Here is a 22,771-nt window from a genome sequence, read left to right as displayed (position 1 = left end):
TGCGCAAAAAAGGCAGGCAAACGGGGTGAAGGGCCAGGGATTTACGGCATCCAAAAAACAAAAATTTTGACCATCTGAATCATTTTTTGTACGAATTCAGAGGCCCACCCGTCAACTCCGTGATCATTCATGGTACCTGAATAAGACCACAATGGCCTTTTGCAATTTTTATAATTTGTTATTAGCGCTTTTGTAGAATTGATGAGAATAAGATAGTGTTATATAAACACTAGAATTAGAAGGAGAATAAGATATGTTATATAGGTAATATAAAAAATATTTGCGAATTATTTACTCACTAATCGTATTCAATGCATGCCTTCACATTTTGGTATCGACGACAGCAGTGACCGGTTGAAAAATGAGCGGAATGAAGTGAAACGCACTGGGCAAGACGGTGGATCGGAATGTGTCACGGGAATGAATTAAATAGCTTCCACATCATTTTATTAAACCAACAAGTGTTTCAACGCTTCCGTGTTGTCTTTGGTGGCATCTCAACCCCTAATGTAGGCTCTTCTTAGGAAAAGAAACCCTTGCGCTGAAACACTTTTTTCAAGAGCAAAAAACGCTTAAAGGGGGCGGTTCCAGGCGCGTTCAGACAAAAGAAAGAGGGCAGTCCAAGGGAACTGGATCAGGAGCACAAAAGCGAGCACTCACCTTGTCGTCATCCTGATCCACGGGCCTCCAGGTCGCCCCACCGCCATTGCCCCTGAAGCAGAGGCAGGTGGCGTACGGGATCATAGCCGGCTCCACGGAAATGGGACGCCCACCGAAGTCTCGGGGTTCCCTCCTCGGCCGCCTTTATCCGCCGCTCCTCCGCATGCAACGGGACTCGCTTCCGACGAAAATGTTCCGGAATTCCCCCTCAGCCTCCGACGGTGCTTCCACCCTCTCGTTTCCGCAACGTCCTTCCTCCCCGCTATCCCCCTCACTCACTCCCCAGTGGCGTGGGCACGGAGAACGCGCGCACTTCAGTACAACAGACGGGGTGCTCGGGACGTTTGACGACGCATCCCCTCGTGTTGCGGCCGACAACCGACGAAACAAAACTGCAGCACGCGTGGAGGAGGGAGAAAGAGAAGAGAGATCGAGTCGACGGAATAGGAACGGATTGCGAATGGCCGCCCCAGTTTCCTCTCGCTCCCGCGCGCCCTTCTCGCTCTGTGGGTAGGGAGTGGGCGAAGCCGATCGCACGCCGGTCAGCTGCTCCCGGACGGAGGGGAGATGGAGGTAGGATGCGTTACGTAAAATTTAATATAAGCGCAGGAATCAGCGGCGACTCATCAACCCCTCTTTGCGGCAGCGGAAGTCACCAAAGACAAGTGGTACCGTAGTAACAAGGTTTCGTCAGCCGGACGAATGTTAGGGTAGGGGGGGATGGGTGAAACAAGACCACGACAACTCTTCCCGCCAAAGAAGCGTATGAGTTTTCGCCTCCCGCGAATTTATTTATCACTCAGGAAGGGAGGTCGCCTCAGCGAAGATGGCCAAGTCGGGGGTCGACGTAGCTTGTGCCGACCGGGGGGTTGATGCCATTATCTTCTCCCTGGCCCTCCTCCGGCGAAGAAGATGGAATGGGGAGGGAGGGATGTTTTAGACGGACAGGGAGGCGACCGGCCGACACGGCACACTAGAGTGGGCGGGCGTCCGAGGGGAGCAGGGCCGTGGGTCGGCGTCTTCGTCTCTCGGTCGCCCCGCGCCGTTGACGAGCGTCGCTCTGCTCACACACTCTCTCTCTCTTTCTCTCCCCTCGCAAACTGGCGTCGTCGGTAAAAGCAGGGAGAGGGGGCAGGGTAGCTCTCGGATCGCGGAGAGGGGGTGCGGTGAGGAGAGGGGATCCCCCCTCGGGAGCGACGAGGTGTGCGGGGCGGGGGGGGGCAGAGCACGGGACGGGGGATCGGGACGGGGAGGCGCGTCGTATCAGCCGCGACAGGCGCACACGCGCCGTGGCACGCGACGATGCAGCAGCGGAGAGGTGGGAGGCGAGGTTTGGTGAGGGGGGGTGAAGGTGGAAGGGAGAGAGTGGGCCGAAAGCGAGGGTGGATTCGGTTGCTAGGATACGAACGAGCGAGGGATGAACACCACTTCCCTCCCTCACCTTCCTTTCTCTCGGATTTTCGCACTACACACAAACATACCCTTTCTCCCGTGTGCTCTAGGTTTAGAAAGGGGCACACCGCAAAAGGGTCTCTAGGGGGTTGGAAAAATAAAAGGAACAACACCGCTTATTTTGCAGTGTCAGGGAGTAAAGGGGGTTGAGGGGTGAATCTAGGGGTGGAAAACAACACCGTTCACTTCGCACAAGGAAGACGTGAGTCGTTCCACCGCGCGACGCGATAACGACCCCCCTTTCCCTCTCGCTCCCAGCACACGCAAACGAAAGGGAGAGAGGACGCCAGTGTCAACAGAAACAGTGGGGGGGCGAAGAGGGAGTATAGAGCCGCACACTTGATCCCTCCCGCGAGTAATCCCACCCGCAACGGTGGGCACACGAACACAAGCACTAAAGACTACAAGCAAGCTCACACGTCGTCGCAGGTCGGTTGTTCGGTCTCATGGTGAAAGTTCGCTAACGTCGGAGACTCGAGCCCGGTGAGTTCGAGAGTGAGGTGAATGCCTCCCTAGGCGAGGCCACGGCACGCGGGTACACTCGCTCAAACGTCAGGCGTGGATCTCGCGCAGAGCACGCGGAGCGAACACAGAATGAGTGTCGTGCGAGGAGACGAGAGTCCCGCTTGCAAGTCTCTCTCTAATTCTCTCGAGGCCCACGAGTCGAACAGTAGGCGAACCGCAAACACACACGAGAGAGAGAGAGGGTTGGAAGGGGCAGTTCGCTCGCCTCCTTCGCGTGCTGTTCCTCCTTTTTTTTCCTCACCCCTCTCTTCTTCCTCCTCACAAAAGACCTTCTTTGCCCACCTACTCCTCTGAGGGTGTCTCACTCACGGCTCGTTCCTTCGATGCGTGCACGCACCTTTAAAGCACGGCCAAGAACGCGAGCACGCACAAACGTACACTTGCACACCACGGAGGAGGGGGTGAGGGAGGAGAGCTTGCGTGTGGTTGGCTATCCCCACCACTCTCCCTCTTGCCCCCCTCCGCCCTTCGCCAGCCCTCCGCACCTTCCCCTCCGTGCCCCATCCCTCCTCTCTCTCGCTCCACTGACTGCCCTCTCCTCCCTACACCCCTTCGTTCCCCTTCTCCCCCTTGAACCAATCTTCCCCTCCTTCGCTGGGAATGCCCGGCCCCTCCCGCCTTTCTCCTCCTTCGTCGTGCATATCTCTCTCCCCTCCCGATTTTCCCTCCCCTCCGCTGACGCCCTTCTCCCAGCGAGGCTCGAAAAACCCTTGGAACCAAGGTTGCTTGGAACACAAACCCCATCTCTCCTCTAGCAGGAGACCAGGAGGGGAGATTTTTTTTAACGGGATGGGATGGAAGAAAGAGATAGCTCCTTCTTCCACTTTCCCCTTTCTTCTTTATGTCCCTTCTCTCCTCCTATAAACCCTCTCCCGATATCTTTTTGTCTTAAAAAAATGATTGGTGGCCCTCGTCCGTGCTTCTCTTGCTCCCTTCACTCCCATCTGGTGTTCGGTGTCCTCCAAATAACCCTGATCCTGGCGTCGACTCGTGGACGACTTCCCAACGGGGCTACCTATCAAAGAAAGAAGTCATCTATTAAGTAGATCTTTTCAATTTCCCTCGTTGTGGGGACCTTCATAGAGATCATTCATTCAATACGTAACACTAATTTTGAGGAGGGGAGGGGAGGCATAATTTTTCGTCACGTACATGTAGGTTGTAAAATTTGTGAATATCATCGTGACTTAACGCAAAGTTTGATTCTATTTTCGGAGCGAACGTTCTCAGCACGCAGTTTTCAGATCAACTTTAAGTCCTTCCATTTTGTCTGCGGACACCCACCGAAGCTTGAAGTTTTAGCCATATTCAATCATATTAACTGGTCATTAGGATCATTAGTCTACATGACCGAGCATTTTTGCGTTATTAAATTTTCGTAGAAATAAGGGAGTCGCTCAAATCGTTAAAACCATATTAATCAACTTCAAGGTTGTTTCTATAGGAGAGCGTTATGGGGTGGGAATTTCAAGCATGATGTCACGATGGATATATCCTTTCCGTGTTTCCCAAGAAATCTACGTCCTATTTGAAAAATGAACAATTTATATCTAGCTGCGGTCTCCTGAGAATCACACGGATTCGAAACTGCTTCAAAATGTTATGATTGACTTTCACTTGAGATGTGAAAAAAAGAGCAAGCACATAATGTAACCACTCGTAACTTGGCTCATTAAACATTAATTAAGACCCCAAAATGCTTCATAGTGTGACTAATTTGCTTTGCTGATAGACCCAAAATGATATACTTTAACCAAACGAGTATTTTTTTACCTCGATGACAAAATAATATTTATATGAATCATGTTGTTTAATATAAACAAATTAGATTTAATAGTCTCATCGTGTCATCTTTCTTTGCACTTTATTTTTTTAAAGAAAAATGGGTGCGTTCACGTGAATGGACAAGTATGTATTCAAAGGTATGTACTAGAGCATATTTATGCATAAATAGCTGTTGAACTAACACCCCACCACCCTCAGCGTCTAAAAAATAATTAGTTGTATTTAAATGCATGCTCTTCCACTAACCTTATGTGTTTTGCTATAATAACCCATTCTTTCCGAATGACCTCATTCGTGTTCCGTTCATCTGTTTTTAAGTCTCTTTCCTTTCAATCCCTCGTCCCTCTCCGCGGGGGGAAATTCCTGCTACCTGCAACGTTGGGTCGCCTTTTACAGACTCTTTGGGGGTAGAGTGTTTCGTGGTGCATTTTCATGTGGTAGTGATGTTTCAATTTCTTGCTTGTTGTGTCCTGGCTTCCGTGTTGAAGGATGGCTTTCGTGCTGCATCACGGGGTGCAGTTTTTAAAGTTGTTTTGCGGTATATGTGTTTGCATGAGTATTGGATGAAAGGATTTTTGCATGAGTGTGCGCGCTGCTGTGGGTGTAATTTTCCGTGTTGTTTTTTTGCATGTGGTATTTTTCCTTTTTACGGTTGGTGACCTAACACCCCCCGCCACACGCCCTTGCGGCGGCTTGCGGGGTATTATGTAGATGTAGATGTAGATGCGTGTATGTAAGTGAACGCTAGGAAACCGATTCCTAAAAAATACTAACTCTTCCATGAAATATTATTTCCACCCATCGGTAGATTTTCAGCAAGAGGTCCCCCAGTGGAAGTATTTAGAGCAAAAATAAATTAGAAATACTAACAAAAAATTCAAGTAATTGAACTATTTATGAAAATCAAGCCGTAAGCACTGCGGAATTGGAATTGTTATTATTACCTACGCCCAATATAAGTGTGTCTGATACAAAGCCGAGATGGGTCCGTAATTCTGGGTGATGGAAGTCGTGAGATCTTACATTGAGCCTGAGAGACTAAAGGGAGGCTAAATCCGCCCTTGACCGACACTTACTAGGGCAGCAAGCGCTCACCCGGCCCCGCAGTGAATTTTGGGTCGAGAACTGCTCTCCCTCTCCTCCAACGATGCCCAAAAGCTGCATCCATCCAACACGTAGCCACCGCTCCCACAGCATCCCTACTCCGGTGGATATAATAGCCAGCCAGACCTCCGTTCATACCCAGTACCCTCTCTTCAATCTTTGCGTCTTCCTCTCCCCATGCAGTGTCTCACCGTTCACTTTCCCTTCCTCGTCACTCAACTCCTTTCCCACGCGATTCCCTGCCAGTATACCCATTTTCTTCACTATTTCTTACTCTGTTGCTTGCGTCAATGGCTGCAATATTATCCGCCACGCCCAGCATTAACTCGAATGTCTCATTGTGATGGGTTACTTAGAACGCTTCAGTCTAGATCTTTGCGAACGTCTTCGCGATTGGGAAACAATAGTCATTTTTTTAAACAATAGTTAATGAGTTACTAAGGAAGAAATAAATGATTATTAGTTGGCCTTTTAATACTGTTATGTGAAATTCTGTAACACCGTAACATCTTATAAGTAAGCTTTTACGTACGACGGGTACCACAATCTTCACTACGAGGATCATAACTTGCCTGATGGGATTGCTGACTTGGGCTCTTTCAGTCCCTTGCGAATACGCCACGTAAAGGCCTTGGGCCACGATCAAGTGCCTTGGGCCTATTTCTCAAAGGCATTAGTCAATGCAACCGTTCTTGCAGTTTGCTCAAACTTAGGCTTCGTATCTTAATAAAATATCTTCCAAATATATGCAGCATACTCTGACGTTCCTTGAGGAAGCGTAGAGGGGCCCTTAACGTTCCTTGTATACACAACTCGATAATCAAATGTGAAATAGGAGGGAAAAACTATTTTACAGCCAAAATACTAATCATGAAAATCGCGAAATACTTTCAAGCTACTTATAAGGCATCTGCTAATGGATTATTATTATCTCTTAGCAGTAGTATACCTTAGAGTAGGTTGTGGATGGACCCCTGCACTGCACACAAAAGTACCTAAAACCTGAGCGGACAGACTAACGTGGCATAAACAACATTCTGAAATCCCGCATCGCGCACTATAAGAACATATTCTCTAGCTCTGAATAGTTTCTTAATTCCAACCAAAATGATTGTTCTTTATATCCCTCTACCTCTTATTCGCAGCATTCTCACTTCTATTTTCGTATTAGAAGTTATAAGGGAGGCGACCGACAGCTAAGGTCATTAGGGACGGATGGGAAAGGAAGGATGAGGAAAATCGGCGTCGGTATTAGCCAACTCTTGTCGAAAGGCGCCAAGGGGTCCGCAGTTTAACGTCCCAACCGAAGGACGTCGTACTGACTCAAAGTGCTCTCCACAAAACACCTCAAGTAGGGATCGGAATGCCACTGAAAATTATCTGCAGCCTCCAGAATTCGAACCCGGGCCTTCTCGGTGGAAAGCCTGTACGTTAACCTTTGCACCATCCCAATCCCCTCTATTCTCGTTTTCAACATTTTAATACCTAGTATTATCTCCTTCATCCACTTTCGCCGCGTTCTTCAAGTTCTTCAAGAGTACACCTCTTAAAAAAAAGAGCACACGACGAGACCTGGTAATTACTCTCGGAACTATTCAAATTAAATTTTTGGATCACAAAAATATGTAGGATCCATCAATTCGAGCCCTTAGCGTAGGATCAAAGACTAGATTACGGGATATCGCGCGAAATAACTACAAAAATGGAAATGCAAAGTTGAACAAATTGGAGATGAAAAAGAATATGAGAAGGAAACACGCTATTTTTCGTTCAAAAGACCCCACGGAGAACATGCAGCAAGGATCTGGGACTCGTCTCAGGAAGGGCTGATTCTAGAATTGAACAAATCGCAGAGAAAAGCTGCCCAGTTCGTGTAAAACTACCATGAAAGGACGAAAAACGCCACGCAATTACCATGTGACATGGGACGCGAGCCCCTGGAGACCCTAAAGGCCGCGCCAGATATAGTATATTACTTAATGTATCAATCATACAACTTAGCAAACGACGTTTAGGAAATAAGCCAAGTCGTACACTACGCCGTTATGCCGGTCAATTGGGGAAGCATTAGAAGGATATATACATATTAAAATCACTGTTGAACAGAGAAAAATGAGGATTGGTTTTCTCCCGAATTCACGACCATGACTCAAAATAAGCGAAAATATAATTACAAATCTTTCCTGTACAGACTTCTAATGTATTTTAAAGGTTTTTGTGTCAACGCCCCCGTCACACACCCTCATGGAGGCTTTTGAGATACTGCGTTGGCACACGCATGAGTTCCACGTTAAATGATTTAAATAGCTCATAAGTCTCTTTTAAGGTTTTTTGGAAGACTGAATTGACTGATAACTTTGGCAAAAGTTTATCTAGGTAATAAATGATCAACTAAGGCTCTGCAACCGTTCCGTAAGCGTTACGATAATTGATTTAAGCCAAAAGCTTACATTGTTCTGCTGCATTAATCATTGGAATTAACTACGATGGGAAATGCTATTGCCCTGAGTTGTTATCTAGGTAAATGTCGGTATCATGGCACCAGTATCAATCACTGTTAAAACTACATATCAGTATCAGTGATTTTTCAGGTATCTGATAACGTAGGGAAGGCCAACATCCTTGGCGGGGAGGTAGTAAGAGTCACGCTGAAGGCCGCTAAAAGTGATATATGGAAGTAATATAAAAGCAGTACTTTCGTTATAATAACATGGGCCATTTGAAATGCAAGATAAGCACTGGTACTTTAGGCAGATACACAAGGTTTCGGTACGTCGATAATACAGTCCGAGTCATTAATCTCAGGAACTGGGTCCTAGATAGTACTTAAGCAACAATCCTAGGTACCGGTATAGAGGGAAAAAATTCTAGGTATCTAGGTACCAGTTCCACCAACCCTACGTTATACCAGAGTCCGACCTGAAACATTCATTATATTGTTCCTTTAATAAGTTTAAAACCTAATAGATTTCTAAATTCGAAGGAGCTATTTTTTTCGAACAATATATTACTTTCACCTCCCTTCTTTGACATTGTTTCATCCACCTCCTCATCTTGCCTTCTGCTACAGCCTCACCGTGTCGACCAACCTCACGTTATCTCCCTCACTCTCCCTCTAAATCTTCTCACGGACTCCCACAGCCCGTATACCGCGGCGGTTGATCAGGACGCAGAGAAAGGGGAGTCTAAATACTCGTAGTGCCGGAGATTTAAAGGACGAGTGTGGATTTGGGGAATTTAGTGCGATTTGGGGGATGGAAGCTAGGGGCTCGATTGCACCTTTGGGGGGGAAGAGGGGATTGAAGGATTTCGGGACGAATGGAGAGTTCGTGTGGCGGTTGTTGAATGGGAAAAAAAGAAGGAAGCTGGATAAGTCTACCAATGGCCCTAAAATCCAACCCAAGCAGAATGGAAGGGCATACTAAAATGGTATCTCCGAAACGAAAATAGTACATGGAAGAAGATTAACGAGAAAAAGTTATACGAGTATAAGTGTAAATTAGTACTTAGTTAATCAAATTGTCTGGGCATTTACTGGTAATCGTCAGAGATTCTCGAGGCGCAGAAACCAAGAAATACCTAATATAATATTTAGATGACCTTTGGCGTAGACGTAGGCTTTAAATTGCCGTAAACATTTGTTACACATCGCCCTGTTCTGAAGCAATTATTAAAAAATGTTAAAGCTAACACTCTTTACTTCATCCACTCCTTATATTTTAAACCCATCTTTGTAACTTACCAAGTATGTAAGTTTTCTCTTCCACTTTCTCTTTATCCCCTATCAAACAATCCTTCATTTTTTATCATCTTGCAACCCTACACTTCCAGTAGTTATTGCCTCCATTAACAATATTTGCGGAGGATGAACGCGGATATCAGATTTCGTAGAAATACATAGACGATATGGCTTTCTTTTGCGTGTAATATGTAGTCCATATTAAATGAGTTTGTAATTTTGAGCAGACTTTATTTTACGGTACAACGCGTTTCACCGACTTGCGGCACCATCGGGTACAAGTAACACATACAGCTGTTGAATATATTCATGTATACGTATGTATACACTTGTATATATAATATTGAATGCATTTGTTACTTGTACCTGATGATACTGCGGGTCGGTGAAACGCAATATGCCATTAAATAAAGTCTGTGGAAAATCACAAACTCATTTAATATGGACACCAAACAATCCCACGAAGTGAAGCCTAAATGTGTAAAGTATATCTGTAACATGAATTAAGTTTTGAGGTTCTCCTAGTACACTATAGAGGCGTGATTGTAGATTGAGCCTTAGATGCCGCGATCTTCTAAGGAACTTTGAACCTTATACTATTTAACAATGTTTTAAACCAAAAATACACAGAGCAACATTTCACATTTTAGCATAGCATGATAAAGTTACTTATAAGAGAGAAGAACACAGCATTTATTATGAATTTTTGACGCAGTTTAAATGCTAAGAAACTAGCTATGACATTATGGTCTTCAACCTGTCTCCTTGTTTCCAAGTTAGCGTATTAAATATTCAAGCCCTTGACACTCGAACAGAGTCGAGCGAGCAGATGCTAATTACGTCATAAGAATTCTGAAATTGGATATACTTTCATCGGTAGTGCGCCCGTTTGCGTGGTGAGTATTTCCCAAGAACCACGGTCTGAAACTCGGGCTGAACCAAAGCGTAAAATTCGACTGACTGCGGAGACAACGGGGAAGGCATTCATGGGCCGCTCGTTAGAGCGGCGACCGAACGCAAGGCGTTTAATTGCATGACGCTACTGTACTTTCGACCACAAAGGGTGCGTGTGAGGTATTTCCTCTTTATTTTTTCCCTTCTCTCCCATTTATGCTGAGGTGGTCATTCCCTGCTATTGCATTCCCTATGCCGCTCTCTTACGGAGAATATAAATAAAACGGAGTTAAAATATGTTTATTAATGCACTCTGGGCAGCCGCCGTCAGTAGGTGAGGAAATAAAATAAACAAAGGGCGAATTCTCCTCCCGTCCTGCGATCTCCTTCGAGCAGGCGAACTCGTAAAGAGGAAATAAATAAGCCCGCGTGGGACAAAAATAATATACGGCACCTGCGGCGCCACGCGACGAAGAGTGAAGCGAAGCCCGTTTTTTGTGTGGCCGCCCGAACGTGTTTTCGGCGTCCCTTTAAATCGTGCGGAGCATTTAAATTTCCGCGTCGCCATTCTTTGATCCGCTCCTGGCGGGTAATTTCCTCCCTCCATGAAGGCGGGATAAGAAGAAACGGGCTCCTCTTAGAAGAATAATGTATTTCTCTAAAACGCCAGACTGGACACAAACGTTTCCGTAATGGGAATCTGCATGAATGTTATCAGGTATAGTTTAAAAATCCGTCGGACCTATGGCCCTGCTGAACAGTGGGGTCTCTTCTGAATGGCGATGAGTATGTATGGTATGTTTGTGTGTGTGTAGGTATATATATATATATATATATATATATATATATATATATATATATATATATATACATTATACATACATACATACTATATATACTCACACACACACACACATATAAGGAAGAGTTCTTCGGTAGTTTTAAAATAACGAGAATAAGAAACAAACCGTCATAAACATGACGCCAAGTGATATTTCATAGACGATAATAGTTTAAAGTAGAATTAATTCACAAATGTTGCCTCTAAAAAATCATTCAGAGCGGGTTCTATAATGTGTGCCGCATTATACAGATGATTGGTTAAACTAGCCTTAAATGGCATATTCTATGTATTCACTGTGCGCTTAAAAAACGGAACCATTTGGTCCTTCCTCTGGTGACGCAAAGAGCTATAATAAATTTGTAATACATTCTCGTGGTTATGACGAAGAATATTTTACAATTCAACTTTGGATGAAGTCTATTCATTAATTACGACATCACTTGTAACAGATGAAGGTCTCGAAAACATAGTGACTGATATTATGGGGAGAGATCACCCACGTATTGTATCATCAAACGTGAATCCTATTGTTTCTATTAATTGAAGACATGTCGAATCATAACGAAATTACTCAAATATGAAAGTTATCGCTGAAATTAGAATACATAAAATTTGGGAAACAAGCTGATATATTAGAAATTCACATGCATAGTAACTGCATGTAATTAAGAGAAAGTGAAATTCACTCAGCACACTGCAATGATCTTTGATCTTGACACGTTGACTAGTTACAGATGAATCGATTTTTTCCTCATATTATCATCAAGTTTTGTGCTATTAATATTTCCTATGTTTTTTAAATTCAATTTTGAGCGCAATTAAACGCCGATCGTTGAAACGATCCTCTAGCATTGCAAGGAATTAAGTAAATTTCACGTAACCTTCAACACACCACGAACAGTTTCATCACACATACCTGTAATACATCCCTGTGCGAGAAGGTGATACTATGTGTGATAGTCCGGTGGTACCTCATTAAAGTTTCCGTGAAATCTTCAATTTATAGTCAATATTACGATTTGGTGGATTGAGATTGAAAGCTTTGCTTTTTTTGCAGCATTATTCCATTCTTTCTTTCGAAAAACCGTTTGATTCGATAATTTGATATTTTACAAGGGAATTTTTGAGGACCCAATCTTTTGGAGTAACCTGATGATCTTCCAGATAAAAAATTATACAATACACATTGATAACACTAGATTTAAAAACAAATTGGAAAGAGGAAATAGGAGACGGAGAAGTGATGAGAACGAAATGTGCATTGGTAAATGATTTCCGAAGAGAAACCAGGGGGAGCAAAAAGGAGATACTCGAAAAAATAACGAAAAGATTGTGTCTCAGGACGAAGGAATACTGGGAAGGGAAAAAAATAAAGTGAAGGAAGTTGCATAAGCGTAGCCTATAAATGGCTAAAATGAATCCAAAAAAAGTTAATACCATGTGGCGTTAAGATATCAATCATCGTTTCAAGCCTTAACGATTGAGAGTGTGCTCGCGCTGGAGAAACAATTTGGTCGACACCGGCGGCTTTCCTTTACCAGCGAGCGCCTCCTTGGGGTGTCTGAAGCTAGCCAGACAGCCTTCGGAACCCTGAAAAAGGAGAGGACTGAGGGGAGCGTGGAGGTCAAGTGGGGGGGCTGCGGAGCGGGAAGGGAGAGTCGAAGGGTTTATGTTTCAGGTTTGCGCTCACCATATGAACAGGGGAGGAGGGGTTTGGAGGGGGCGCTTACTCGGGGACTGCCGGGACGGAAGCGGAAATGCCATTGGGCACGGAAATGCGCGCGTGCCGTGAGGGACGGGGAATCGAGGGAGAGAAAGAAGGTGGGGTGAAAGGGCAGAAGAGGGAGGGAGTGGAAGCCGGGTTCGATGGGGAAAGAACAAGCCCTGGAAACAAGATTCCTGAAAACGTGGAACGCTGTATTTCTTGTTCGAAGGAGCGTGCGGTATAGGCGATGACGATATAGTAGGTGACACGAATAATCTAAGGTGAAGTGCCTCAGTCCCTCTCTGAGTAGAGAGAGGCATTCAATTTGGAGCATTGAGCGATTCGGCCGGCACAATTTAAAGGCAGATTCATTAAAATCAATTACCGTTAAATTAACGATAATATGGAATAATACCGGTGCGGAAACGTTGTCATTGATGCATGATGATAGGCATAGATTGGAAGCTTTTGGAATGTGGGAGTGGAGAAGCATGGAATAGGTGAAGCGGATTGAAAGGAAAACAAAAGAGGAATTAATAGGCATAGATGCAGGGGTAGAAGTGATTGTTGGGAGAAATCAAAGAGGCAGGAAATATCTATGCAAAACGCTTTGATTGGAAATGGAATGTTGAAGATAGAAGGGAGAACTTTCGGCAAGCGAGGTAGAGATAGGTCTAGGATAGGCGTATTGGACTGAATAAAGGGAGAAAGAAGTATGGCGAACTGCAGTGGGGACTAATTGTAAGGTTGGATGCCGGGTCGTGCTTTGATAAGAGAGGCAAGGGAGTTGTCGCGGTACCGTTTAGTAACTTTTGCCCATCTGAAACCTACCTTAACCGGTAAATTATGGAAAATAGTAATATAATAATCGGGAACACAAAGCGTCTTTACAAGTCACGTTCTTGAGATAAATTTGTGAAGGATGAGTGAAAGAATGAACGTTAAATTGTTTGAGATGGAATTTGCAATCATTTAAATCAAGAAAGAAGATAATGAAAATATTGTGTTAAAGCCAATTCAATTTTTTTTAAAAACGATCCATGTGTCATCACGTGAATATGTGAGGCAACACCTGAACATGTCGCGACGCGACGAACTCCTGCCGTATTAATTAAACATTATTAAATATAGAATAATTACCAGCCTCATGCGAAGTTCTAGCTGGCTGTATGACATGAAATCTAATGGCATAACGGTTTTCATCAATCCTTTATGTCAATAAATTCAAGAGCTCATAAAATACAATAGAAGTTGTTTGAGTATATTTAAAGTATTTTTTCGGATAATGCCCTTGAAGAAAAGAACTTAACCTCATCTACTCATTTCGTGATAAATAGAATTTTTCCCTTGAATCAAAATAGCCAGAGAAACTGACGGCAGGCCAATAATGATTTTTTAACTGACAGTAATATTATCAAAAATTCTCATCATAGTGATCAACGAAGACAAAATTATATCGTACGACATCAGTTTTTAGACACACACATGTTCAATTAAGAAGAGCAAGGAATGACATAAATTACGAAGTAATTTTTCCGTAAACGCAATTCAGACAAATTACCATAAAATGGGCTCTTGGAAAATTGAAAATTGAGTCTTGGAAAATTGAAACAAAGGTCAGAAAAAATTCTTTACACGATAAAGAATGTAATACCAAACGATTTTGAAAAGGATATTATATTCTTACGCTACACAAGAATTAAAATTCCTTTTCAAATGCGTTTGGTCTCATACACTTTACGACCTTTCTTCTATTCTTTATTCTGACCTATAAGATTTTACATTTAAATTTGGCATTCATTTTTTTAATGCTACATGCTTTTACGAGCGTGTCCCAGCACACAATTTCACAATGCTGTTGCCTCTGGCTCGACGCTGAAGAGAAAGAGGGAATCACGGCTAAAAGGGGACGGGGATGTGAGAGTTAACTAGGATACGGAATGCCGGGAGGTGGAGAAAGGCGGGAGGAGCATTAGATCTGATTTTGACTCGCTTGCATAGATAGGTTCAGGTCGATCGAGCGGTTTGTAAATGCCGACCTCCCCGCGTTCCCTCCAAATGGGCGGTGGCGGGAGGAGAGGAGGGACGGTCGACGACCGAAAGAGACACGTGCAACACCCACGTTGTCATTAAGGCTATGCCATATCGCGGATAGGCCGAATACGAGTATCGATGCGCGGCGTTCCTGTGGCAACACACTGCGATGTGGAGTCGTCAAGCCATTCGACGCAAAAATGCTTCTATCGTACGTGTACGCAGGATAGCAATTGTGACCCAGCGGAGAAGGACCGGGCCTAGGAATTAAGCAGGATTCAGAGAAATACTTTCTGCAAAGTTAAAAATCCTTATAAACAGGACTAATAGGTCACATCAATGTTGAATTTTCCATATCAGAAGCCACTGGAAGCTCTAATATTACATACATGACTTTAGCTATCACATGAATACGTGTCATTCGAGTTAAATGCTGTCACAGAGAGAATAGCTCTAGCCAATTAGTGGGAGAAACCACAACGAGAAAATGGATGAGGAAAAATAGCTGATGAATATCAAGATATAAGATTACATTTTTGCCGCAAGCGTTTTGTCACCATTTTAGTGGAAAACGTCGCCTGCGTTGACTAGAACTTCTCGAAAAAATTATGATCCCCAAGTTTTATGTCCACCAATTACTCCATTGGCTGGTGGTCTAACATCCCCTGCTACACACTCAAAGTCCAGTCTAAGAGAATGCGAAGAATTGCTTCTTAATCTGAAATTGACAGGCACTTGGATATGCAAGCCCATGTGGAGAGCCTGTTCCTCGAAATCAGGTTCAGATATTCGATTCGGAGAAAGGCACACTCCCACAATAAATCACTTTAAATTATCTCACACTTGTTAATTTATATATAGAAATAGAATAGAAACCTGTCTCTCGTTTCATGGCTTGCTTCGAGCGTTCGAATGATAGTCTGAATACATTAGACAAAGGCAACATTTTTTCCTGGGGATGGAATGTGGAATTAATTTCAATTTTATGGGAGTCACAGGGCTTACTTTGCTCTTAACTTTACTGTGTCCATGTACTCTCCTGTGCCTTTTACTCTCTTTACTCCCCTACTCTCCTCCGGAAAAAAACAGGAATTAAATCGTTCATCATTAAGAACAAATAATTATACTAAACCTCCACGAGTTTATACAGAGAACTGCGTGAGAAGGTTCAGTAACCTACTATTAAGCAAATTTATCTGAGAATATTCCCGATAGCCGGTAACATCTTTCAATTTCCGGATTATTTTACAAAGTTTCAAATGGGAAGGAGACATCGTTGTCATTGGCCAATTGATTTTCCAAGACCAAAAACCATGAGGCAATAGGCAAAAATTAAATAACTGCATCAGATGCCATTTGAGTTACTAAAAGAATAGAAGAATAGGCACGTTGGTCGGAATGAAGGGAAGCAGAAAATATGCGAAGCTGAGTAACGGTTTATTGTATTGTAGGGTGGGTATTTAATGTCTTTTAGAGAAGGGCTTAGATGTTTAGAAGTCCTCGGCCTCTAGGTGTACTGAAAACTTACCTTGACCGGTACACGACTCTTAATAATAATACGTTTCCGTACATTGACTTGCAAATGTGAACTACATTAATACCACTAAAACCCAACAGATCCGGATCTGTGGCCAAATCGTTCCCGCGATATTAAGTGGGCTGTATAAAAATTCAATCGGGCCCAATGCCACCTATCGCCAAGGGTCAGTTCTCACTACATACCCAACTCTCCTCCCGTTACCTCGGCACAGGAGCGATGGCCTTCAGATGCGAAGATTCCACAAGGACGAACGCGAACGCAAAGGCGGCAGATTGACCTCCTTCCGTGGATCATACAGAGGAGATAAACGCACCCCTGGAAAGGAAGAGTGGTTGAAGAGAGCTAAAGAAGAAGACAAAGTAAGAATACGTGAACGATATGATGGTATACTATGGAAGTAAGAATTTATAATGTACTCGGAAGAGAAAACAGAAGAGACCTTCAGCAAACTAATTTTCGGATTCATGACAGCTTATGCAAGTGAAGGTGCGTGTTATTAATTTTTTATTGATACAATGGTAAGAGATCAGAGCCATCTATACATTACTGAGTAACTCAGCAATAAATTGAACAGAGTAAAGAGTGGTATAAGATGAAGGCCATGGACTGCATTCGAGTTTTCGGAAAATCCTTAAGCACACAAAGCCACGAGGAAGGTACAGCTTAACCGCTTAAGTAGTCAACGTTCTTAAATCCGTCATATTATTTAATGACTTATTCGTGAAATAAAGCACTGGATTACTGTATTCGGGGCAAAGATTAAAGGAAACAAACTACATGTTATTATTTAATCTGATGTTCCTCGTCAAAACAAATCGTGTGATTTCCCTCACCTCAAGTGATGTTTTTTTCCTATGAATTGCAAATCTGAATCAGTCTCCTCCTCTTCGAATGGAAATTGAATTCGATGATCAAAAGGAGAAAACGACTACGCTTTATTTTTATTTTTTAATGCGGGACCATAATTTTGACTAAAGAATTGCTATTCAGTCACTTGCTGTACTCGATAATGATTTCATGTGATATCCTGTCAGTACCTTTTAGGGAACAGTTTCGACAACTTATTTAAGGGAGAGTAGTTTGGAGCCTGTTGAAACATGGTAATAGAAAGGAGTGATAAAAATAAGCCGGATTGAGAAACAATTACGTTGGGTGTGGCAGGGAAAGAGGAATTGGTTGCGTTAAAGTCTGCGAGGAGAGAAGATATGGATGGAGGAGATATTAAACGGTAATGGGATTTAAAGCCGTGATAGAGGGGAGAATGTCACATAAGCCCGGAAGAGGAAGGGAGAGAGTTGACATTTTAAATGGCACGAGAGGAGGTAGAAAATATGTGGAACTGGAGGTTTAAACTGTTTATAGGGAAGGGTATTTATATTTTGTGGCGTTTTTAAAAAGCAAAGTTCTTGAGAGGCCTTGACGATGTGTAATATTTTTCGGACTGGCCTAAAACTCATCTCAATTTGATGATCAAATAAACATGTTCACATTTTTATCCAAAGTTTTTTGAATACTATATGGAAATTTAAGAATGTCCGTTGAAATTGTGAGGCAATAAGTGGCAACCCTTTCTCGTCGCGGAAAACGATGAACTAAAGAGTTCGAGCTCGCGATTGATGAAGTTGAAGTGTGAGCCTGGCTCGTTAAAAACGGATGAAAATACCTGACTCGTGCATATTGATATACAGGCAAAGGGATGAAAAAACGAGTCCGCGGCAAATTTAATATTAACTTTGAAAACGAGGTTGAGGGCAAAGTATACGTTGAAAAATAAGGCTGAAGACAAAAAAAAAGGAACGGAAAAATGGGTAGAAATAAAATGTGACAAAACTTTTTAAAATACTTTACTCCCCATTCATCGCCTCCCACCTATCAAAGGTAGTTAGGTATTGGAGGGTCCTAAGGATCAGGATATTCCACGAACTACGAGATCTCCCTTTTGCTTGCCCATCATCGTCTCCTCCATTTCTTCCCACATTCCGTCTGCCTTCATTCTGGACGAAAAGTTCATTCTCTTACTTCCTTCTAACCCACTTACCCATCATTCCCCCTTCTATCACGGCCTTCAACATCCCACAACCTTTCAATATTTCTCCCGCGCAGTTCCTCCGCCTTCTTCAGTTTCCTCCAGCAACTTCCTCTCTTGGCCTTCCCTATTTGAAATCTCAGCGTACGCCATCCTCTCCGTCCAACTTATTACTTACATTCTCCACCACTCCCACATCTCATAAGCTTCCAAACTACTTTAGACATATTACCTCATAGGCAAAGTATCGTTTCCACAAAGTACTTTGCTCCATTTAAAAGCCTTTACTAATCGTTTCTTTGCATATTTACTCAGTTTAACCGTCATCAATTATCTTCTTCTTCCAAATTTCCCTTTCGCTCACGTAAATATTATACTGATGCACCCATTAGAAAACCCCTTTTTCTCTAAAATGCTAACCAAATTCATGCACTGCTCCATCAGCTCTAGTCAAATCCCTCCTACTTTAATACTTAACTAAACTCTCCTACTTCTTGAGAATTTCATTACGGTTTCTTATGGTTAATCTGCATTTTTTACGGCAAGAGACTAAAAGTTCAAACGTTGACCTTTAAGAGAAGGAGAGCTATGCTTCATTTCAGTTTCTTGTAAATGAAGCATGAATTTGAATGAAATAAAGATTTCTCCAACCCAATTCAATTTTTTAAGGGCGAGAGGGCGTTACACTAACGACCTTCGAAAATTTAGGAAGTTTTTTTTACCGTGCGTTATTCACTAATTACGCTTCCAGATATCTACGGAGATTACAAAGACTGGATATCGAATATGTCACCGCTGACTGGCATATGCCGACATATACTGGCACTAGATAATTATGTGAGCTAATGCATAGTTCCCGTAGAGTAATGTATTCAGTCGCATAAGTACCTAATACCTACATGCGCAAGCATAACTAATGTGTCGCTTTCAGATAGTGGTCGTGACTCAGATTTTGAATAATAACAATGATACATTTGATAAGTTTAGATCGTTTCGAATGATGAGAAAAGATTTCTATAAAATAGCACGATGGAAATCGAATATGAATGAACAAATAAATACTAAAAAAATCCTGGTCGTCATCTGCAGAGACATTCAAAGAACAGGTTCAGTATGCCCTATGTTCATTAGTAGTTATTTTTAGATTGGTTTGCCTCATATTCCCATTCTGGTTTCTCCCCAGGAGGTCTGGTTCCTCTTGTGAATAACATTTTTATCCTTCAAATATTCATTAAAACCTTTACGGAACCCATATATTTACCAATGAGAGTGACGTTTCACTTAGAGTAATGGTGATGATGAAAGAGATGGATTAACGCGGAGGACAAAACCGAGAGACTATTTATCATATTCAACAAAGTATTTAGTTTTAATCTTAGTGGTGAAAGATTTAATGCTAAGCTCAAAACATCTATTTCAGTAGGAATAAAATACGAAAGGTGGATAGCAAGCAATCATCCTAAAAACCTGACCGGTTAGGGATAACCAATTGTCCCAAGTATTTTCGACCCCTGTATGAAATGGACCATAGGAAATGCCAAGGGGCTAGATTGGAACTTCAGCTCAATTCTGGTTCTTATTCAATGCCCGTACACCGTTCACTCATTGTCAAGCTACCTGGAAATCCCTCTGCAGTAGATAACTAGAATTACGAATCACCAAACGACGCGCCCGAACTCCTTGCATCCGAACTGTGCAGATGCAAGGATGCATTTGCGATGAATTGATAGGAATCTTGTGGAGGTTGCTGAAAGCTGAATGCCACGTAGATGAAAGACGTATCGCTACGAGTAATTTTTTGTGAGCATGAGGTTCAGGGGGGTGGTGAAGCGCTCAACTGCTCCACTTATAACCCCAAACATAGCTCTGGCGTCCGTTCCATTATGGCAGGATCCATGCGTCTGACAGCTACAGGATGGCTATTTAGGAAGGAGATTCGAAATTGTCCACTCGCGATATTGACAAAACTCTGACGTCATACCACCGAAGCATCCTGGATTCATGTACAAGAATAGGAAATTATCGAGGCTTTGACGTCACAAATTCGGTGTTTTCGGGAAACGACAATTTCGAGACCTTAACTGAAGAGCCTCCCAGATTAGCTAACGAAACAAATATAGTCCTGACTATCCTGAGGACTATTATTGAGCAAAGTGTATCTCTAACGGGACAAGCAGAGACAATTTCTTATTATGTTAAACCATGTAAAATGCAATCTTGAGTACTCATAACTTGCCGGGATCATCTAATTACATGTAATTTTATATAAAAGTTAACAATTAGATACACCTACTTTTGGGAAATGAACAAACTTTGGAATGCATAGAGAGACGGGTGGCATAGCATGATATTTAGAGTTTCTCATACAAGATAATACATGGGTTTCATTTGCGGTAGTACTGAATTTTTCTGTGACCCACCTTGGAGGAAAATTGAAATTATCTCCGCACACTCCTGTGAACAGATTGGACCCATGTTTTCCGTTATGGTTATATTTATATGGGGTTGCTGTTAAGAGTAAAGAAATAATTCAAGATACATGAACCTGTGTTGTTAAGTACAAAGGTAGTCGTTGGGCAACGAGACCTATGCATGAATACATGCCTCATTTCGCAATTTAGGATAGGCGAATAATATGGAAAAATAGGATTTTTAGGGGATGGGTTCTAGGGTTTCAAATGGAAACAAACTCCTCGTCGTCATTTGTTTACTCTTATCGAATGCCATCAAGGGATCTACATTTTATCGTCCTATCTGACGGACGAAGTATTGGAGTGACGTGCTTTCCACATGCAAGTAGATCGAAGTAGGAATCTAGATTATAATGAAAAGTTTTGCCATTATAGGGATATGAACCCAGAATATTGAGGTTGGGAGCCTGCACATCAACCTAATCCCTGTTTGTACGCTGCAGTATTTAAAGCTTTATTTTAAATAGCTAAAAGATGCATAATATAATACAACTTCAGAAAATATTTTACCTTAAAATAATTCATACCTTGGATTCAAATTCATTAAGAAATTGCTAACCAAGTGATTTTTTACCACTTAAATAAGTGTAGAAAACGGCAAAACTGTAAGATGTAACATTACTTCGGTAATATCTAGCTTTAAACAAAGTATCACATCAAAGGTTATGAACGTGAAAAGCAAAAGCTAACCGCCGGGACACAATATGGAGGCCGATCGGGTAACAAATTAAGTTAATTACATTGCAAATAAAGTTAAATAATTGTAAAGCCAGGGAATAATCTCATTATGTAGAAAACAAAACAGTACGATTTCAATGATGCTCTAATGTGGGAAAATCGCTGTTTCTCCGGACTCTCCGGAAACTCGAGCTATACTATGTGAATGCGGTTTCTCGTAACCAAACTCCTTTAATATTTAAATATCTTCGATAGTAAACACTCAATCCACCACAACATCGCTGCATGTTTAACAATAACTTTAATAAAAATAACTTTAATAGCAATAACTTTAATAAAAATAACTTTAATAACAATAAATTTAATAACAATTTAATAAAAGCGTTCATTGTTTCGTTCACACTTTTGTCTCGCTATCTCTATACCGAGTTCTAATTCCACCGTCACCCACGCTAAAGGTAGCTCAACCGGGAACCTCTCACATTTAACAGCCCCCCCATGGTTACACAAAACAGATGAAATTTTACGAGAAAGAAAAATTTGATCTGATAAGACCTGGGTGAAATTTAAAACGGGAAGAGGGGACATTGTTAAAAGATTCTCACGAACCCGCGGGAAAATAGTGTTGCTCACCCCATGACCCACTAATGGGGATAACATGGGGAGATTCACCGCCTCGGGTCCTCTTGACGAACTCAGCAACTCCCTCGAGTTCCAGATGCATTTCCCACTTCCGAGACTCGAGTTTCGTTTATTAGTCGAGTAACCGCACAATTAACTATGCTCGCCTGAATTATAAATGTGACCCATTGCCACAAACTTAAATCTGCGAGAAATGTGCCTTGGGATACACGCACGTGACCCGTGCCAAAGCAAAGCGGTTATGATAGAAAAATATCATCATCCAACCCGTGTTAAACGCAAGCAGTTGTTTTGAAAACTTTGTGCCGTGATTATGTCGCCTAGAAAGCTTTCAGGATATTTTGGCACGGAGTGCTTTTACATTTTCAATTATCTTAATACAGTAATTTTAACATTTTGCTAAATTTTTCACTTTTCTCAATTTAACTACCTAATATATTATATTCCTCAAATTAATTTAATGCCATCGGGTGTTAATGCTTCTTCATTCATTACGGTTAGGTAGACTAAATTGATCGGGATACTACAGGGAAACGCATGATATTTTGTCATTAGATATTATCAACCTCAAATCCACACCAGACTGGGTTAGTTACCCGTTAAACGTTAATATATTTAAAACATTTTCAAGTTGCTCTACTCAAATCTTTTATTTTTTCTCTGTTCATTTAA

General features: G+C 42.3%; 1 protein-coding gene across 4 annotated transcripts in view; it reads right to left on the bottom strand.

Annotated features, from left to right (window-relative positions):
- The window catches only part of LOC139691991 (uncharacterized), a 347,699-nt gene extending 345,999 nt beyond the window's left edge, over nucleotides 1-1,700 (bottom strand). For 2 of the 4 annotated variants that reach the window (XR_011701704.1, XR_011701703.1), the window contains exon 1: nucleotides 661-1,700. Coding sequence is in view for 2 of the 4 variants with exons in the window: in XM_071589988.1 (XP_071446089.1) it covers nucleotides 661-744 (84 nt within the window). In the remaining 2 variants the exon portion in view is untranslated. The remainder of the gene's footprint in view (nucleotides 1-660) is intronic. The other 2 variants (XM_071589988.1, XM_071589985.1) reach the window with 2 other exon arrangements.
- Nucleotides 1,701-22,771: the final 21,071 nt, after the last annotated feature.

The sequence above is a fragment of the Hetaerina americana genome, unplaced genomic scaffold (genome assembly GCF_022747635.1).
Source record: "Hetaerina americana unplaced genomic scaffold, ioHetAmer1.1.p SCAF_4, whole genome shotgun sequence".
Lineage (NCBI taxonomy): Eukaryota > Metazoa > Arthropoda > Insecta > Odonata > Calopterygidae > Hetaerina > Hetaerina americana.
The sequence above is the reverse complement of the archived record's forward strand: the minus strand, read 5'-3'. Positions and strand labels throughout refer to the sequence as shown.